General features: G+C 35.7%; 2 protein-coding genes across 9 annotated transcripts; one reads left to right on the top strand and one right to left on the bottom strand.

Annotated features, from left to right (window-relative positions):
* Positions 1-2,347: 2,347 nt before the first annotated feature.
* LOC138940880 (centrosomal protein of 135 kDa) lies at positions 2,348-19,480 on the bottom strand. Of its 4 annotated transcripts, none has more exons than XM_070310119.1 (20): positions 19,166-19,477; positions 18,654-18,954; positions 18,296-18,525; positions 17,908-18,100; positions 17,631-17,797; positions 17,365-17,560; positions 17,204-17,263; positions 16,970-17,097; positions 16,773-16,874; positions 16,447-16,689; positions 16,277-16,372; positions 15,774-16,003; positions 15,501-15,711; positions 15,306-15,421; positions 5,422-5,701; positions 5,155-5,352; positions 4,781-4,957; positions 4,481-4,683; positions 4,273-4,404; positions 2,348-3,457 (listed from the first exon to the last, which is right to left on the bottom strand). In XM_070310119.1, the coding sequence occupies exons 1-20, from the start codon at positions 19,352-19,354 to the stop codon at positions 3,403-3,405; spliced, it is 3,507 nt and encodes a 1,168-aa protein (XP_070166220.1). In that variant the 5' UTR covers positions 19,355-19,477; the 3' UTR covers positions 2,348-3,402. The 4 variants fall into 4 exon arrangements, with proteins under 4 accessions (XP_070166220.1, XP_070166221.1, XP_070166219.1 ...); XM_070310120.1 differs by lacking the exon at positions 2,348-3,457 and adding an exon at positions 3,937-4,166 and having other exon boundaries at positions 15,774-15,889; positions 19,166-19,478; XM_070310118.1 differs by lacking the exon at positions 2,348-3,457 and adding an exon at positions 3,937-4,166 and having other exon boundaries at positions 19,166-19,478.
* LOC138940881 (uncharacterized) lies at positions 10,080-17,063 on the top strand. Of its 5 annotated transcripts, XR_011448083.1 has the most exons (7): positions 10,080-10,370; positions 13,154-13,328; positions 13,438-13,631; positions 13,729-14,072; positions 14,242-14,912; positions 16,217-16,492; positions 16,834-17,063. XR_011448083.1 is itself a non-coding variant. In XM_070310125.1 (6 exons), exons 1-6 carry the CDS (start codon positions 10,357-10,359, stop codon positions 16,238-16,240), a joined length of 1,422 nt encoding a protein of 473 aa, XP_070166226.1. In that variant the 5' UTR covers positions 10,080-10,356; the 3' UTR covers positions 16,241-17,063. The 5 variants fall into 5 exon arrangements, 4 of the variants coding, with proteins under 4 accessions (XP_070166226.1, XP_070166227.1, XP_070166224.1 ...); XM_070310125.1 differs by having other exon boundaries at positions 16,217-17,063; XM_070310126.1 differs by lacking the exon at positions 16,217-16,492.
* Positions 19,481-19,824: the final 344 nt, after the last annotated feature.

Genomic DNA, 19,824 nt, shown 5'->3' on the forward strand with positions numbered 1-19,824 from the left:
AAGCCAGTGGTATCAACGCAGAGTACTTATGTGTGTGCGCGCGCATGTTTAGTGTGTATGTGTGTGTGTGTGAGAGAGAGAGAGAGAGATGATATTTCACAGATTTAATATTATATTTATTTTCTCACAAGAAATATGGAAAAAGTGTTTTTAGTGAACATGTACAAAAAATAACGAAGAAAATACTTTATGAACGTTATAGTTAATTATATAATCAATATATTATAATTAATATTATATATTATTCTATAATTATATTGGTTTTTTTGTTTGTTTTTTTTCTCCATAAATCACCAAGAACTTAGCTATAAAGAAGAAAAACGAAATCTTTTTATGAAATGTATTTGTTAAGAATTTATCATTTGCTTATATAATTGCATATTGCAATTACATGGCTATATTACCGTCTCTCTTTGTTTTATTATTAACTAATCTAATTATCGTCAAAAGATTAGTAAGATATAACAGTAACATGCTAGCAAGTTCGTCACTACAGCAGGACATTCATATCACTGCGTAAATTTAACGATGTCTAGTTTAGATCAGTTTTAGGTCGACGATTCCTAGCCGATTCGACTTCTACAATGTGTCAACAACATAGAGAAAAAAATTTTTACGTCATCTGTTATGTAATATGCGGTATATCGTTAAATTTTCGTTTACAAAATGACTTTGTCATTTAGTGTAACTTCTAATCGAAGAGAGTACTTTGCAAATATTTCGAGACCAGCAACAACATTATTCGCAAGTTAATCAAGTTACAAATATCAAATAATTTTCAAACAAAAGTTTTACATCCAGATTTAAAAGGCCTAAGATTATACTTTAAATGATAAAATAATTTGTACTTTAAACTTTAAAATGACAAATGATCGAGTGTAATATTGGATTTTTTCTTCTCTCTTTGATATTTGGTTAACTCAGTTTTCATGATTGATATCAACACATTGGAAATGTTCCCGTTTAATTCTCTCGTGGCAGCTTAGTTGTACTTGCAAGTTACATATAAATATATCGCTTCGAGTGTCTCGATTAAATATAACATTTATCACAAGCTTATGCAACAGTAGACGAATTTATTGTGATATCGCGTGAAATGCAATATAATTGTTGCGGCGCGTAATGACAAAGTTGTCTTTTGGCGCAATACTTCAACATTATTTGCTTTTACAAAAATTGCTATGGAAGATCGTAGATTTCCTTTTGTATTATACAGTGTATAAAAAAAAAAGATATAATAAGAAATGGTGATTTTTTTCGAATCTTATAAACCAAGTATGGTCGATTAAAAATTAATCAGCTATTTGATTCATCGAAAAACTCAATATGTAATTTAAGAATACAATGAATTTTTATTTTATTTTAAACGATTTGAAGCGTTAGAGTGACAAGTGTTTTATGTTCTCGGACGTCACTTTGTGAACGGCATAGATTGCATTTATTGTTTATTGAGTTTTTTGGGACACAAAAAAATAAGAGTATAAGCTCTAATCATATTCAAATATATAAATTTATATATATATATATATATATATATATATATATATATATATATATATATATATATGTATTTATATTCATATACAGTATAATATACATACTTGTACATAATACCTGTATTTCATTCACGATGTTAAAACCTCTGTGTAAATTTCTTAAGATTGTAAGTTTAACGCGTCTATATAAGAGAAACAAAGGAAAAGATTCTTGTATTATAATAGTTTGTGACAAGACGTAGAAGTTGCAAGGAACGGATTTTTGTAATTAATTTAACTCGTTCGGCGTGAAGAAAGGAAGAGGATGTGTTGAGAAACGGCTTTGTCTTATATTACAAAATGGCCGTTTATGGATAAACATAAAAGTATGATAATGGACCCTGTGCGAGCCTCTATTATGTATTTTATATATAAATATATAAAAACAAGTTTAATAGCTGAACGTTTTTAGGAGGACGAAAATCTTGTGAGAGGCTTTTTATTTTTATTATTTGTAATTACCTAGTTTACATGTTCACCGTTTCGTACGATCATTGAGATCATAAATAAACATCTGTGTAAAGGAATAAAAAAAACGATATAATAAATTACTAAATACGAAGGAGAATATGGGAAAGATATATATAAAATGTTGTATGGTTGTTTCCCTTCTCTCCATCGTGTTGCGAATGAATGTGTAAATGGCCCAAAAATATTATCAAAGATAGAAGGCAGAAGAACTAGACGACGCAAGTCTTATCACACATCTTCACGTACGTACACTATAGAATAAGTATAACAATTATGTGTCATCTATTCTTCATTTGTGCCACTTATTTTTAATATTTAATTACGATATATAATACTTCAGTTAGAACAAAATTGTGAAAAGTATAAAATTTATTGCGATATATAAATTGAGTGTACAAAACCTTAAAAATATAAAAGTTGAGAATATACAAATTTGTACTTTTGAAGAGACGCTAAACATATTTAGCTAAATTACTTTATTTTCGTGAAAATGATTTGTTCTTTGAAAGACTCATGCCAAATACTTGTTTGTGATATCGTCATATTTCTTTTCACTTGTATCATTCGCATCTTTATGTAAGACTTGTTTAATATAGTTAATTTTTACTCTTTTGCTCTAAATCTTTTATGCAGTCTCTGATCTCGATCAATATTTGCTAAAATTTTTTCCACTTTTTTTTCAATGTGAGCATATTTCAATGTAACATCTCAATGTCTATTTATACATTTTATATATGTACATTCCTTTTGAAAATCCTAAGAGTTTATTATTGATCAAATCTTTGAGAGTTTAATTTTTTTTTTAGTACAAATTCATACAATGTAATCCATGTATTCTTAATATTTGAAACATTTTTCACAGTTGGATAAATTATTATATATATCAGAATAATGATATTTTCATTTTTTTCTTGCTTATATCATCAAAATGATTGATATCATCTTTTCTCTTAATTTATTTATATGAGTACATGCATTGTTTGATGTTTCACATGCAAGTTTGATCCTTTGCATGTTTTCCTGTATAAAAGCTTACGACATAATCTCAATTTGTATGATACATGTTTTAGGTATTGCAAAGTTTCTGTCATTGTCACATAGTATCCCATTTTTCATTGCTCGAAAGTAGTTTAGTTTCTCAGTTGTGCGACTTATTAACGGATGTTCTATCCACATTTTAAATGTAGAGAATTATATTAATAAAATATATATCGCGATCGTCAATATTTATACGATTGTCATGACGCATTTCTCTTTGCGCATCTGCAAATTATATCCACATTGCCAACATTTGATATGTTAAATCGATTTATGTATATTTTGCAGTATCTTTATCTGTTCTATTGTTATCCTTATTTCTTATAGGACCAAGAGATATCATATATATAGCTATTCTCTATATAAATACATTTAAATCTACATTGAAACTGTCTGGACTCGAATTTAGTGACCTGTAAAAACAAGCAGAGAACACAGACGTCAGTGATATATGTATACAATTTCATAATTATCCTATCGCGTCGAAATATTCGTCTATTATCGATAGTGCTTGATTGAGCGAATCGCTTTGTAGCAAAAAGGTAATCTTTGTAAATGATAAAATTCATATATATTTTTTTCTACAAATTTGTATGCAGATATATAACGTAACAAAAGTTATTTTGAAAAAACTAACAATCCTTATAAAAATCTCGACATTAAAATCGCGTTATCAAGTATAAGGGATAACGCGATACTTTCCTGCTAAGGAAGATTCGAGTGTCTATTCGTGTCGCCGGCGACTTTGCGTCGCGAGGAGAACTTGCTGGGACAGGGCACGAAGTCAACGGAAGGAAGGCATTTCCTGAGGGAAGAGCATCGACAATCGAGTGAGAATGACGCGGAGCAATCATCACGACTCGTCGATCCGATCTCCTGACCGGGTTCGCGTACACAGGTGTGTTTGGGAATCGCGGTATACGGTTTCCTCAACCAGTCTGTTTGCCTGACGAATTCGTAATTGGCACCGATCAATCGTAGTTTCAAACGCGATCATTATCACATTGATTCTACCTGAACGTGGCGGCGGCATTTTCGTCATTGGAGGATTTAACATAAGACTGAGAAAGGATAGCGCGATCGTAGAGCGGTTTTTGTTGAATCGTGAACTCTTCAGAATCTCTAAATTTGGAAATAATCACAGTAGACAATATTCGATATAAAATGCGCGAACAAAAGGAGAGAGAAAAGGTAAACATGGACATTTTTAGTGATCGCAATAAAATACCTGCGACTCTGTTCTTCCTTTCTCGCACGGTCAAACCTCTCATTGGTGACCTGTCTACGAAGTTCACTGATCTGTTTACTGTATTCCGCCGCTTGATTCTGATACTGTCTAAGTTCTGCAGATTCTGATGATCTGTAAGAGAAAATATGAATAAACATGAAATATAATATAAAGATAAAATACGAACGTAATATAATGAGATGCGCACAGTTTATTTTGAAGTTCGGAAACTTTTTGTTTTAATCTGGAGATTTCGTTTTGTAGCTCATGATTAGTGGCCTGCGCGTTGATGGACTCCTGCCTCGCTTGGTCCAAAAGAGTCTCCAATCGTTCCACAATCACGCGATCTCTGGTCATCTGTTCTTGCATGATGCTCTGCTCGGCTTTCAACTTCGACACTTGCGCTTCATACTACGCGCAAGTTAAAAAAGTGCCCCGTCAAAGAGAAATCAAACAACTGGCAGGTATAAAAAATTAGAAATAAGTAGGATTAAAGATAAATATTTACATGTTCCTTTATAGTATTTTTGTCGCCGAGTTGTTCCACAAGTGTATCTTTCTGTTGATCTAATTTCACGCATAGATCCCTGACCGCCAATAGATCGGTTTCAGCACGGTGTCTCTGTTCGATCTGTTGTCGCAGCTGCGTTTCCATGCTAGCGACGCTTTGCGTTAAATTGCTTATCTGAAAAAATTGTTAAATCATCAGATATGACGCAGGGAAGGAGGATGGGGGGGGGGGGAAGATCTCTACAACTAAAGAATTAATCATATTCTTTATTATATAGTCTTGACTTGAATTTACTCATTTTCAGTTGTACATTATTTTAGTATGATAAATATCAATGATTCCTCGCGTCCACTATGAGAAAAGAAAAATACCTGAGTCTCATAGCCTTTTATCAAACAATCCCTGTCGGTCAATAAACGCTCCAGATCGGCTATTTGATGTCTCGCGTTTTGAAGGGCGCCTTTAGCTTCCGCCGCCTCGGATTCCAAGCTGTGATTGCTGTTCTCCAAGACCGTCGCCTCTAAGCTGAGACTGCGAAAATGGTTCAGCATCTCCGTTCTCTCGTTCTCCTAAAAGATGAAGATGATCAATGTTCGAGACAAATATTTATTATCAATGAAAATATGTCTGAATTTTACCTTTCGATTCAGAAGTTCCTCGGCGCGACGTACTTCGCTGACATATGTCTGCAGCTGTCTCTTGAGATCGTAGCACTCGGCGCGCGAGGTCTCCAGTTCGCGTTGAAGATTCTGCACCTCGCAGGTCATCGCTGCCAGATCGTCCTGTAGCTTGCGGTTCTCCTGGATCGCGTTCTCGCGGTCCATCGACGCGGCCTTGAACTGCCTCTGTATCGTCTCTATCTCTAGTTGCAGCGATCTCAGTTGACGTTCCCGTTCCGCGCTCTGATCGATGCATATTCTAGAATTAATACCTCCGTTGCAGAGTACGAAAAAATATATGATGCAGACTTATTCGCGCGCGAAGCAAATAATTAAATTATTCTGCAAAATAATAAATATCAGATTATTCGAATGCGGGTATAAATATAATAAATACAATTTTTATTTAACATTATCTTCGGCCTTGTAAGTATCGGCTTCTATTATTATAGAGTCGTGTGTTAGCACACGCAGATACTTAATCGAAGATTATTTATGCGGATCACGCGCTTGTTCTTCGTGGCGCAAGATACATTTGCGAAAGGGGACAAGGGCAGCACGAACGAATTAGGCATCTATCGTTTCCCAACTCTTTCTCGAAATGAAGTACTTATACGTGAAAAGATTTTTATATTATCATTTATATAGAGATCAGATATTATGCGTGCAATTTTTTCGACAATTCGTCAAAAGCGAAATTGATGGAATATTAATTTATTTAATTTATACTACACACACATACACATACACACACGTGGATACAAATGATATTAAATTGAACATTTTAAATGAAATCTTCACGGAAGAACTGGACACGAAACATCATCGCAGCTTTCATCGCGGAAAATGTTGACGCGCGCTATTGAAAGCCGATCATTTCCAACTTTCGACAGCCCAATAGATCGCTCATCGGAATTCTAGCTCCTCAAAGTGTCCTGGACAGGCGCCTGGATCATCAATAACCTGTGCCGATTACGTGCGACTTGCGTAATCGCGAGATTTACAACGGTTGAGACGCGCGCGAAAAAGATTCGAACGCTGGACGACTTTCTCTCTTCTCTCTCATCTTTTTTGTCGTCCTTCTCAGCAACAGTAGCAGCAGCAGCAGCAGCAGTAGCAGTAGCTATCTCCCGCGGTAAATCTGATCAGAGTATGAAAGTGAAAATAAATTCCGCTGATGGAGAAAACCATTTATCGCGCGGATTTTCTGCGATACATCATCAATCTATGATTCTGTTTTCAGCTAAAGAATTAATTTCAAAGAATTTAATTAATATTTTTGCTGTAGAATTAATTTTGTTCAAACACATTATATAATATATGGGACGAAACTTTTTTTTAAATTGCATATGAGAAGCGAGAGAGCTTGATTTTCTCAATTGGAAAGTTTATCTCATCATTTCCCGGTAATCTTGAAGATAATTTTATACACTCGTATAATCAATTCTCTCATCAATTTGATCGCGTGCGTACGCTCGACGATTCGTCCTCGTCATGCCTCGAGGCGGATTATCACCTCGCGATAATGACGATGGAAATTATGTCACGGATGTTACAGAAGAATGCATTCGCGGTACTGGAAGAAATGATTTTCATTTCTACAAGTTTGTGACAAGAAATGTGGAAATTTCTCTTCCATGTACAGAGCGGCGAAGCCACGTCGGCGATGAAATTTATCGCGCCATAAACGCAATACCGGTAGTGAGTCTCAAGTTTTTCCTCGCGTACCTTCTGACACGGAAGATTTCCGGTACTCTGAAAGTGTAAACAGACATTTATTCATCTCGGCAATGTAAATTTTCCAAATGGCAAGTCTACGTAATTCAATTAAGAACTTGGATATTCACCGTCTAATTGTCCGTCCAACTTCTTCTTGTGTGTTCAAGTTCATATCTCACTCTCTCTTTCTTCGACATCATCGTTTAGAAGGAAAGTTCACAGACGATATAACGTAAAAGGAAAAGTACCATAGAAAGCATCACAAGTGCTCCACGTTCTTTTAATATATGCAAAGATGTTCTTCGCGACAGAGAAATGTTCTTCGTGGCTTCCCACTTGTCTAATTACAAAGCTCTCATATAGCAAAATTTATTTCAATATATTATGAAATCAAAAATGCGCGAGATCCATTTATCACGATTTTTACAGTACATAATTTATTACTTAAATTTGCTTCCAATTTAAATATTGACAGTCGATGTGTACTTTTTGCCGCAATATATGTCAAATGTGAAAGCTATAAGATATGCGTGTACGATATATAGTTTAACGAATGACTCGCATCTTCTATCCTTTTATAAATTGTACGATGTAAGTTATATCTCGCGAGAACCGAGTTTAGCTTGAGATCAAATCTGCGTTCGTATGCCTTTACCAAAAACAACGAAATTATTGTGGGAACGTGTGAGTCAGAAAGTGCATCGTCCTAAGAAGGGTCCGCTGGATCCCTCGCTATTCCCTTCCTCGATTGCCTCATCCAAAGACGTACCGTTTTACCGTCGAAATTAATAGAAAACGGTACACTAGTTGCCTGCTTACAGAAGCAATCTAAAAAAATCTAAAAGAATCTAAAAAAAAATACGATACAACCGTTACAAATATTATATGAATTCGTGAACGGCTCCTAGAATTTTATGCCCATTTAACTTTAGATTTTTCTTTAATATGACACATATAAATTTCTCATGATCTAAAAACAAGCAAATTATTTCATAAATAATTTGCTTAAATTTGTTTAAATTATACAAACATACACTATTCATTAATGCAGAGTGCTTTTTTTTTATACTCGAATTATATAAGAACAAGATTAAAATTATTATCTTGAATTCTTAAATAAAAAGTTTCAATACGCGATGATAACTTGGGGACATATACGTGAGTCATCTTTATTATTCGTAGTTAACACGGGAGATTATACGAAGAGGCATGGGCGCGCCCTTTCGAAGAGACACTCTTTGGTTTAGCATTACCGTTATAGGTAAAGGGCATTGCACGCGTTCCTCTCCTCGAACCCGAACTTACGTGAGAGAATACGAAGAGATGATGCGTGAGAAGAGAAACCGTTGCGATCCTAAGACACATAAAATTATTAAATTTAATAAATTTGCTTTTCATTTCTGTACATTTCCATTTAACAAATTAAACTCATTTAAAAGCATTCTAAAGAAAAAAAAAAAAAAAAAAAAAAAAGAATCTTCTATAAAAAATGAATATGTTACAAATTCTTTTTAACAACCAGTTCGTTAAAATAAAAAAATTCAATAGTATTAATATTACTTTCAAAATCAAAAAAGTTCTTTTTTAATATTATAATTAAAAATGTACTATATTATTCATAATTCTTTAATGTACTGTTGATCTTATGTTAAAAATATTATTTTATATATATGTATAAAATATGTATAAAAAAGATCTTTATTATTTTTTATTGTAATCGAACCTAATTTGGGACAGTCTCGTAATTTTTTGAGGCCACGGTAATTTAAGATGCCAGGAAGCAGCGACGCAAGCAACGATAATATGATAAAAAAAATGTGACGATGCTTCGTTTCTGGCCTCTTCACGTCAGATTGGATGATCGTCGGACGATTATGCGTTTCCCGTTTACCGGATTTGTCTTCGAGTCCGGTACCGAATTATGCAACAATTCAGTGAAAAAACGCACTGGCCCACGAGAGTCGTAACTATCGTCACTGATGAACGAGTATTTCGGGAGGTCGAACGAGGATGAAAGTCGTCCTCCTCGTGTAATAAAGATGTTGCGTGAAAGTGTCGCAACGGTAATTTTTTTTTTTTTTTTTTTTTTAAGAGGAACCTTAGCGAGGTAAGCGAGAGGCGAATTGTAATATTACGTAAAAATAAATAAATAAATAAATTCGCCAAATAAAATTATTAGTTAGAAAATTCGAATGATGTAATCTATAAAAGTAGATAGCACATACAATCGCATGTGGATTAAATCGACTTTGACATAAATAGAGAATCAAACAGTAGATGATCTCATTGAATCTACGGGTTAGAGATTTCGAAATCCCACGTACGGAATATCGATTTTTTCCTCCCTCGCAGCTGCATGCGCAAAGAAGTAAAATATGCATATAGCTTGTTGGTGCCCAGCCGGATACAAAACGCGATGTACGCAATCCACGTTTCCTTAAATGCGATCGTCGTATTACAAGAAAAATAAACGCATATCTTCGTTCTTATATCTGGAGTCTATAACAAATATTATTATACACCGCAATCTCCTTATAAATATAACGCATTGAACCTTCTAATGTTCCTCCAAATAGACCTGATATCGAACCGTTGGCCTAAAATGGAAAGACGAATAAAAATATCTGTCAAACAAACGTTTAAAATACTATTACATTCGTACAGCTCCCAATTCATGCGGGAAATTTTTCGCATGATAACAAATTTAAAGATTTACTGAAAGAAGATCCGGGTATATCTGACTGATAGCTGCTCATAATTCGCACGCGATATCCGGTTAGGATATTACGCGTGTGAAGAATATGTGGTAAAAAAGAGAGATACGTGCGCAAAGACGGTTTTTCCGGGGCACGGATTGCACCCGGTATTAGTCACTCCAGGGAGAACTGGACGAATAGAACTGAACGATTATGTCCATGTCACTGGCGGATTCGGTCTCCGACTTCGGTCGAGTTAGGTAACAGCATAGAACCTCGAAGCCGGGACGAGCGCGAGTCAGTCTCGCTGAGCTTTCCGCGGCGATAAGACCGACGACGATGACGAGAAGAACGAGGGCAAAGACGCCGACGACGATGCGATTCAATTCGAGCTTCTGATATGGGATGCACAGAACGGAGTGATGAATCGAGAGAAAAGATAATTTCTGAAATAGTGACGTGACATAAAGCAAGTGCGATAATTGTCGAACGAGATATCATGAAAATATCAAGGTACGTTTTTGAATTAGAAGCTTTGATGAAAAAAGCAGATATATCATAATTAGAACATAATACACACATTGATCCGGAATCGACTGGTAAGCGATGATTACACAAACATTCTTCGAAAGGTTAAACAGAATGGCATTTGATATCTTCCTTTCACTATCTCGGAAGCTGCGATCATCAGAAAGGACACGGTATCTACAATGTGACATTCCTCAATCATGTGGAATTTTATTTTCACTTAATGAAGATCTGAAAAAATAATAGAACAATTAAATAGAAGGCGTATCTGCGATAATTTTTCGTTGCTTCAGTTAAACGTATTAAAGAGAAATTAATTGAAACATGTGTTTGTCAAGCTCCATTGACCAAAAAAAAATCGCGCCAACGATCGACGTTACGTGATCTCGTGTTGTTTGTATTGCGTGATTTCTGCGCGGCGTAGATCGATTATGATGTATTAGCAGACACTTTCTTTTTTTATAAGGAATATAAATCCACTCCGCCGCACGTTGCCGTGCTACGCTTGATTATATAAGCGCGATCTTAATGATAGCGTGATTGGAAATATCGTAGAAAATTCCTCGTAGCGTAACATAGATTCCGAGTAACGCGTGTACAACATGCGTGTGTAAGACGAGTGACTACGGTAATAACTGGTTATTACTATTTAACGACACGGAAGATGGAGAAAGTACATCATCTCCGGCAAAGAAAGTATAAAATCACGGCAAATAGATAATTGTAATAACGCGTCGCACAAATGTCGCGGGCCTGGAAAGGTTTATTATAATTTGTTCCATAAAAGAGCGAAATTATATATGGAAAATTTTTATACGTGAAACTAATAATCGCGCGTAATCTCTCTCTTTACTATACAAAAGCAGCTTAATGTATCTTCTTGTATCTCGGTATGTGTCATTCAATTATAATGGTATAATTTAAATTTCATGAGATTTTATATATATAGAATCCATTACATATATATACATATATTATTTAAGATAAAAATTTCATTAGATTGTCATGAATTTTTTCTTCACGATGGTATACAATCCTGATAGACTTTGATAGTAGCTGAACGTGTATTAAAAAAGAAAATATAAATTATGCAATATACTCCACGTTGCATAAGTTGTTGGCATACCTATACCGAATGTCATCGCCGCGAGGTAACCGATAATAAGGACACGTCGGATAATAGGAATTCATACGATGGCAATTTATGGCTTTCGATCGAGAATTTCTGGCGCGTGCCTTCCCTTCCAGAAACCGCACCTTCTCGTTGAAATTTATCTGAGAAAACGATTGTATCGGACAATACATTGTATAATAAAAATTTTCAAAGTTTGATAATCGTAATGATACATAATTATTGTTATATATGCAGTATCGGATTCTGTGCTAAACGAGACTCGGCTACCTCGATTCATAAATCGCGACTAAGATCTGTCAGGATCGACGTCAACTTTCGTTGAATTTAATTAATTTATTATAAAGATTGTTGAAAAGATAAAAATTTATATATTTAAATTTCTCTATTGGATATTTTAATTTTAGAGAGCATTAGAATTCAGGGACACGAAACGACGCCTTTTATCGATTCCTTATTAAGAAAGATCGTTTTCTATATTCTTAAGAAAAATATCGATATTATTATAATGAGATTGGATTTCGCTGTTTGTCTCCTCGTGGACAGATCGAAATCCTACGAGCGAGAAAGTTCTGATGTATTGTAATTCGCCCTTGCCGGATGATCGTTAATTAGACAATTATGTAACGAATACGTCGCATTCGTACTTGCGAGCATTGATCTTACGGAGGGAATGTAACGTCACGGATAACAATCTTGCTCCTTTGTTCACGCTCGACTGTTAAATCGATTCAGCGACGCGCGGCGTTAATAAGAAAAGAAAATAACTCTTTTCGCGTAGAGTACTCACGCGTGTGTTTACGAGAAGCGGAATGCGGTAATGTGGGATCACTTTCAGGACGCGAGTCTTCCGTAAACGGCAAGTTATTTATAAAATGTGAAAAATTATATATTAATGTGAGAAAGTTAAGCTATACATTATATCAGATCGTGATTATCTTATCTCAACTAACAAGATGTGTTAATTATTATTTCAACGCATACCAGATGAATCATCTTAAACGACAACCGCTAGATTAATTTCGCGACGCCGGCAAAGATTGTTGTTGCGTGCCTTTAAGACTCAAATCTTCAAAAGTGTCGGTAAGATATTTCGCGAGACGGGAGAAAGAAAGAAAAAAAAAGAGAAAAGGCCTTTTCGCGACGCGGGAAGCATTTATATAGACGACGTATTATTCTTATTCCGAGCACATGTCGTCATTCTAAGCCCCTGCCGCCAGGGACAATGCCATTGCCATAGTGAAACAGTGAAAGTATGGTCATTTTGCCCTCGCGCGCACCTCTGCTCTTCCCACTCATGTTCGCATACAAACATGCACGCACGCACGCATCGCACACGCAATGACATTTCGCGATAGTCTCGTTTTGAACGTCGCATCTCTCGACAAAACGCTCTTCACGTAGCAACGCGGTGTAAACGCGTGAAATTACTCGTGCGTGCGCTAAAGATGAGAGGTAAAATCGGTATCTTCCATTCGCGGTTGTCATCACTTTACATTACATTGTAATTGATTGATCGTATTATATTTTTGCGTGACTGCAATTTTTTGCGTGTTTGTTGGCTATCGATCGTTGTGACGCAATTTCCGTTTGCCGGATTTGCTAAGCAAAGTAATTTTATCGCGATAATTTTCAGCGCGATGCGGATCCTCTTAGGATGCATCATCTGCCTTCTATCAGCGGCTAACGCGAGGACCGCGATAATGCCACCGCCGTGGGCTGATCCCTCAAGCAACCCGTGCGCCGCACAACCGCGCGGTTGGCAATTGCTATACTGGCCAGCCGATGGAAAATGCTACAAAATATTCCAGGCAGGGATGCTATAATCTTCATTATCTATAAAGAAAAGATTGCATCTTGAATTTGTGAATAATCGTTTCTTGTAAAAGATTTCTGACAATTATGATATATCGGCGATAGATCGGCGCCCCGTGTCCGGAAACTATGGAACTGGGCCCCGCGGCTGATGGCGGCGGAACGATTGCGGAATGCCGATGTCCCCCGGGAACCGCGCAATCGCCCAGGGACGCCCTGTGCCATCCTATATTCACGAGAGCGTCCTGCTCCGAGGGTCAATTCTTCGCACCGGTGCCTGAGGCGCCCAGTAAATTGGGGTAAACGAAAAAAACGGAGAGTCTCTCTCTTTAAATCTCTCATTCGGAGATGATCGTGCGCTCACACACAAATGATGAACCTCCTTCTCCTCCTCAGGTCGAAACGACGATGGGGAGTATGTCGCGATCTTGAACCCTGTGACGAGCGAGGCGAAATCTATTGGCCCAGAGACAGTAAGTGCTATCCGCGGCTTAGTAGAGGTCCTTGTCCGCGCGGTGAGCTTCTCGTCGTAGGCGAGAACGGTCTAGCAACCTGTTCGTGCTCGACGACCGGCGAACTGGGCAGATACCACTGGCTGGGGAGCGGCGGCGGTTGCTACGAGCACTACACCAAGGGTCCGTGCTTGGAATTGGGAGAACTCTTCCTGCCGGGTGGCACATGCGGCTGCTATTCTCAATTACCTCATTACCATGAACCGAACGGAATGTGCTATCAATTAGGTGAGACATTCATATTTAATTTTTAATGAAATAATAAATTGTATAAGCGGATTATATATATATATATATACCTGTTTTTTTTTTCATTGAAATCGATTTTTAAATCTATGAATTTTTCAATAACATCTCTCTAAATTCTAAATTTCCAACTTCGATTATTATATATCAGGCGGCATCGGTCCATGTTCGCAAGGACATCATTTTGTGGTAACTATGGATGTCCGATCATCGAAACAAGAGGATGTTGTGCGAGCCAAATGTGTGTGCAAATCGGGTCACGTGTTGTACAAGAACGGACAATGCTATCGATTGCACACGAGAGGACCCTGCGAGAGTGGTTATATGCTGATCAACTCGTCGACCTGTGTTCTCGTACCGTGCAAACGCGGCAGATTGTACTTTCCTCAGGAGAAGACGTGTTACAAGATCGGCACACGAGGACCGTGCCCGAGTGGTCAGATAGTGTTGTACGATTACAACGTGAGGCCGTCCCTTGACGGGATCGGATATAACGGCGTGTGCGGATGTACCAGTATCATGAGGGACGCTGGCAAATGCGTGGGAGCCGATAGTGACGACTGCGAGAGCATACCGGGTATGGTGATGATCAATAAAACCTGCTACAAACTGTACACGCAAGGCCCGTGCACCGCGGGTGAATGGTTAGTCGCACAAAGAATACCGAGGGACGCTCGATTATGGCGAGAGGGAAAATTGCGACCGAAAGCCAGATGCGAATGTCGACCCGGTTACAAGAGGATCGTCGAGAATTCGGGAGAGGCTCTGGAGGAGCTGGAAAGCAACAGTTTGATCTCGCTGAATGGCTGCCAGCCACCCGCGGTGAGCCTAGCGAAATTTCTTAACGATAACGTTAAGTCGATGATGATCTGATTGGCTGCGCAGAGAATCTGCACTGCCTCATTTATAATTTATTACAGATTCCACGAGATAAATTTATTTTTTTACCTAGCAAAGAACGTGTGGAATGCGTTCAAACATTTCAGTCGAAAGAATAACGTTGGATTTAGTTTTGTACGATAATGTTATATGATTAACTATTTTTTTAGTTTTATCTCGTTTTACATCGAATGAAGCTTTATTTATTCTATTTTATACCTTAAGCATTGTAAATACTATCTACGGTTTTGTGACTTAAAACTTAGAGTTTCTCGAGAGACATGTGCCACTTTTTTTCTAAGAATTAACATTGTAAATAAACGCAGATATACTTACTCATTTTTATGCTGTAACTCGCGGATTTGTTGTTGTATCCCATCTGCTTCTTGATCCTTATGTACCAATTCTCGTTCTAATGCAGCAATCTTCTCCGTTTTTTCATCCAATGCCATCTGCAAAAAAAGAAATAATCGATTTTATAAATCATTATTTGTGAAATAGCGATATAATTTCATGCACTATCTCATTTACCAATAGTCGATCCTTCTCTTGATCCAAAAGTGTCATGTTTGCGCGCAAATTATTAATTTCTTGTTTCAGCTCCTTGATTTGATCATTCAGTTGCGCCTGTTGTTGCTCCATACCTTTATTGCGGTCCACAGCCTTGTTCAATTCCATTTCTGTCTGCGACAATTGACCTTGCACCTCTCCAAGTGTTTGATCCGTTTGATCTTGTAGCGTTCTTCAATGGAAGATTTAAAATAACAATCTTTAAAAAAAAAAATTTTTTTTTTTATATATTACCGTAATTGAAAATATTGCGTGCGTTGTGCCATTAATTCTTGCTTCGTACGGCGTAGTTCCTCTTGCACGTCGCCCAACTGATCCTCGAGACCGTTTATCGTCGCCCTCCTCGTACCCTGAGTGACCAATAGATCTTGTCGTTCTTTCTCTGTATGTTTCAATCGCGTCTCCGCCTCGACTAAACTCTCTTTGAGGCGAAGCTGTTCATTCGTGTGCGCTTCCGACATCATCTATATTATCCAGTCATGCATCCGCAATGTATTGCCACATGTATTGCCACAACCACACACGGAAAGTATTAGTAAATAATTAGTAATAAATCACTATTAATTATAATATAATCATACATATAATTAGTATATTAATATTCTATTATAATTAGAAATGGAATAGAAAATGTTAAGATTATGTTATTAATTTAGTTATTAAAATTAAAATTTCAGGGAAACCAACAAGACTTAGGATAATATTTAAACAGTTTAATTTTGATCTCTGCGTTATACCTTAAGTCTCTCCCGCAATGCATCACGTTCATCTATGAGTCGCTCAACATCTGCTCTAGCTGTATCCCGCTCTCGTTCCAAACGTTCGAGCATTGTCTGCGTAATATTTAAATTGGAATGTTCAAATTGCAAATCAAGCATATTTATATTTTACTACAAACCGTAAATACCTTTGTTGCGCTGATGTTTCCGGATATCGACGAATCCGGCATACAGGTACAAGTATGGACAGGTTTGCACGATTTACAAGGGATACATGCCTGTCTCTGATTATCCTTATAAGTTTTCAATCGTGCTTCCAGGTCCTCTTTTTGGTAATACAGCTCTTCTTTCTCCCGTTGCGCTTTGCTTAAAGTTTGTTCCATATCATTTAATTCGCGTTTCAATTCACATATTCGTGTCCATAAATCAGCCTATGCAATTTATTATAAAATAATAAAATTATTATTTCTCATAAACATACTCGTGCAATATTTCTTTCAGATTTAATTATTACATTATCTTTATCAGATACTCTGTATTGCTCATCTCGATAATTAATGTATTCTTTTTTGTAGTGATCTCGTTCTGCCTCCAATCGCTGGATTGACTGTTGCAACTATGAAGAAAAGAAAACAAATGCCATTTTTTAAATATTATATTCTTAATTCTTAATAAGATTAATTGACATTCAAATAAACTACTTTATCTTACAGACACAATTTTCAAATCTGCTTCATCAATCAATTTTTGCATGTCAAAATTGTCTGTATTTATTACAATTTCTCCATCTTTAATTATTCCCTGATGATCTACAGTATATTTTTCATTTTTCTTGAATGCTAAAACAAAAGAGAAAATGAGTTTTTTAATGTATTATTTTTTCGATGAAATTTCCATATAATGTGATTGTGTTTTTTAAAAATAATTTTTGTATTTGATTAATACCTTGTCTTTGGTATTCGTTTTCTTTAGTCAGTCTTTCCATCTCATTCTTTAAATTTTTTTCTGCAATATTATATTTTAAATTTTTATTCTCGTCAAAAATAATACAGACTAATAAAAAAAAAAAAGAGATATCAAAGTTAAATAATTTAACGATATCATACCAATGATTGCTAGTTGATTGATCTTATCAGACAGTTGTTTCTTTTCATCTAATGTAGATTCTAGTGTGCGTTGGACGTTACGTTTCTCAAGTTTGCAAGATTCTAGATCTGCTCTCAGTTCCTGCACTTCTCTACGTTCTACAATTAACTCGTGTTCTAAGACATGCAGCTGTTTCATGACATCTTCTAACTTCTCCTAAACAAGCATATAAGTAAAAATTAAAAAACAAAAATTGTCTTGGAAACATACACAAAGTCAAATATACCTGAAGTCTACAAACTCTCCTATTATTTTCTTTAACGGCAGAATTGCAATCGGCCTCTACAGCTAATGCAACATGATCTATGTCTCTCAATTCTTTTTCTAATTCCTCATTTCGTCTTGCTAGTTTCATTGCTTGAGACATTGCATCATGCTGTTTATTTAGGGATTCTGCATTAAAAAAAATAATATATAAAATATACATCAATTGTTTTCATAAAATTAGTCAAATTAAAAAAGTCTGTATCGGAAAAATTTATCTACTTTAATAAGTTTCTTACCTTTTAGCCGTTGTTCTAACTCTTGTTTGGCATGTTGAAGGATCTTCACTTCACTAATTTCTGTAACATCATTGGCCGCACCAATTTTCTTTTCCATCTTCTTGCAAGTGCAATCCTTGGTAACTACGGCATAGGAACGTCCACCTTCCAACATTTTTCTTAGTCGAATTATTTCTTTTTCTTTCGTAGCTAGCTATAAATGATATTTTATTCTACAACAATGTGTTTACACTTAACAAGACTTGCATCATTAAAAATATTATCACCATGCATCAATGATTCTTAGCATGCAAGATATAAATGACTATTAGTGTACACAAAATTTCCATTTTTTCCTGGAAGAAATGTTTAAACATAATGCATGCAGAAATACTGGTGCTTAGTATACCTGTTTTTCAAGGGTCTCTATAGTATCTGTTTGCAATAAAAGCTCTCCTCGTAATTTTGTTACCTCCTGATTCAAACAGTTCATCTTATGATCCGCCATGCTTATTATATCTATTATCTTAGGTTCGACGCTGCTTAATTTTGGCAGCGAGCCACTGCGCTTTGCCCTTGGCATTGGCTCAGCTTCTAAGACAGGTCTTCTAAGAGGAAAGCAGGGACGCTTCTTAGCGGCTATAATAATTTTAAAAGTATATCATCATTTAAATATTAACTGTGATTAAATATTAATAGTGTGCGTTATATGTTTTGCTGATATTTGTAATAAAATAATAAAAATTAATAAAACAATAAAAACTTACAAAATCCCACATTAATAATAGTTGGCTTTAAACATTTGCCTTGAAGTTCTAATATCTTCTTAGATTTGGCAGCCGACTCTGTCTCCAACTCCTTTATCTTATGTATGTTATGTGAAGATGCCAATTGTAAATCATTGCATTCACATTCTAACTTATATATTTGCTTTTTAAGATCCTTGATTTGTTTCTGATGTGCCTCTTTAGCCTCTATCAGATCCGAGTGAAGCTGGTTACATTCTCGCACTAATCTTGCATTATCACATTTGTAAGGATCAACTGTCAATTGCAACTGACTATGTGCCTGCACATACCATGCAATATCATCACATTAGATTATAGGTGAATTTTATTGTTTTTATCATTAAAATTGATTCTTTATTTGAAGTTGCTTGAAAGATTAATCTTTGAAGTTAGATAATAAAACTCTATATGTGTATTCAATTTTTTTCATAAATTACTATGAGTATTCTTGTAAAGTTGTATTGGGGCGATATTATTTTGTTTCAACATACCTCAATATTCTCCTGAGCAATGGCTTTAAAATGTTTAAGACTGTCTGTAGTTTGTATCAGATCAGACAGTAAAGTTTCTATCAAAGGTAAAGCGTCTATTGACAGTGCTTGCTTGTACCCCAAGTTATCCAAATGTTTTCTAACTGTTCGGTACCTAGTGGCAACATTATATTCTGCCTCTCCATTCATTCTTGCAAAATATATAATTAATTAAATGGTTCGTACAAATTACACCTTAATTATTACAAGAGAACTCCAAATTTTATCATTTTCATTAAAACCAACTTAACCTCATGTATCTTCATCGTTATAATTACAGAAATTTATATTACATACATTTTTTTTATTAATTATCACTAAATGATATACAAGTCATATTGTTAAGTGACATTATAAATAAGAATATGTCGTAAGAATGTGTCGTAATAAACGACATATTAATAATGATCATTCAACAAATTCTCATTTTGATCTTCCAATATCTTTTTTTCACCAAATTAATTAATCCATTTAAATTAAATTTTAATAGACACACATTATTTGTCAAAGAAACATCCTAAAGAATATATTAGTCGCGCTTCAACTATTGTCAACAATTTAACAGTCTCCCACGCAAACTGTTTGAAACAATTTAAAAATGTTGCCAATCTAACGACTCC

The sequence above is a fragment of the Polyergus mexicanus genome, unplaced genomic scaffold (assembly GCF_030449975.1).
Source record: "Polyergus mexicanus isolate NDT 795.1 unplaced genomic scaffold, iyPolMexi1.0 SCAF_17, whole genome shotgun sequence".
In the NCBI taxonomy this organism is placed as follows: Eukaryota; Metazoa; Arthropoda; class Insecta; order Hymenoptera; family Formicidae; genus Polyergus; species Polyergus mexicanus.

Excerpts from the sequence above, each read along its gene's own strand:
- LOC138940880 (XM_070310118.1), bottom strand. The coding sequence starts at position 19,354 with ATGAATGGAGAGGCAGAATATAATGTTGCCACTAGGTACCGAACAGTT. Across the intron at positions 16,004-16,276 it reads CATTGCGGGAGAGACTTAAG|ATGATGTCGGAAGCGCACAC; the intron begins GTATAACGCAGA and ends TGGATAATATAG. Across the intron at positions 5,702-15,305 it reads GAGTTACAGCATAAAAATGA|AATATGCATCGATCAGAGCG; the intron begins GTAAGTATATCT and ends TATTAATTCTAG.
- LOC138940881 (XM_070310123.1), top strand. Across the intron at positions 13,632-13,728 it reads GAGGCGCCCAGTAAATTGGG|GTCGAAACGACGATGGGGAG; the intron begins GTAAACGAAAAA and ends TCTCCTCCTCAG. Across the intron at positions 14,073-14,241 it reads CGGAATGTGCTATCAATTAG|GCGGCATCGGTCCATGTTCG; the intron begins GTGAGACATTCA and ends ATTATATATCAG.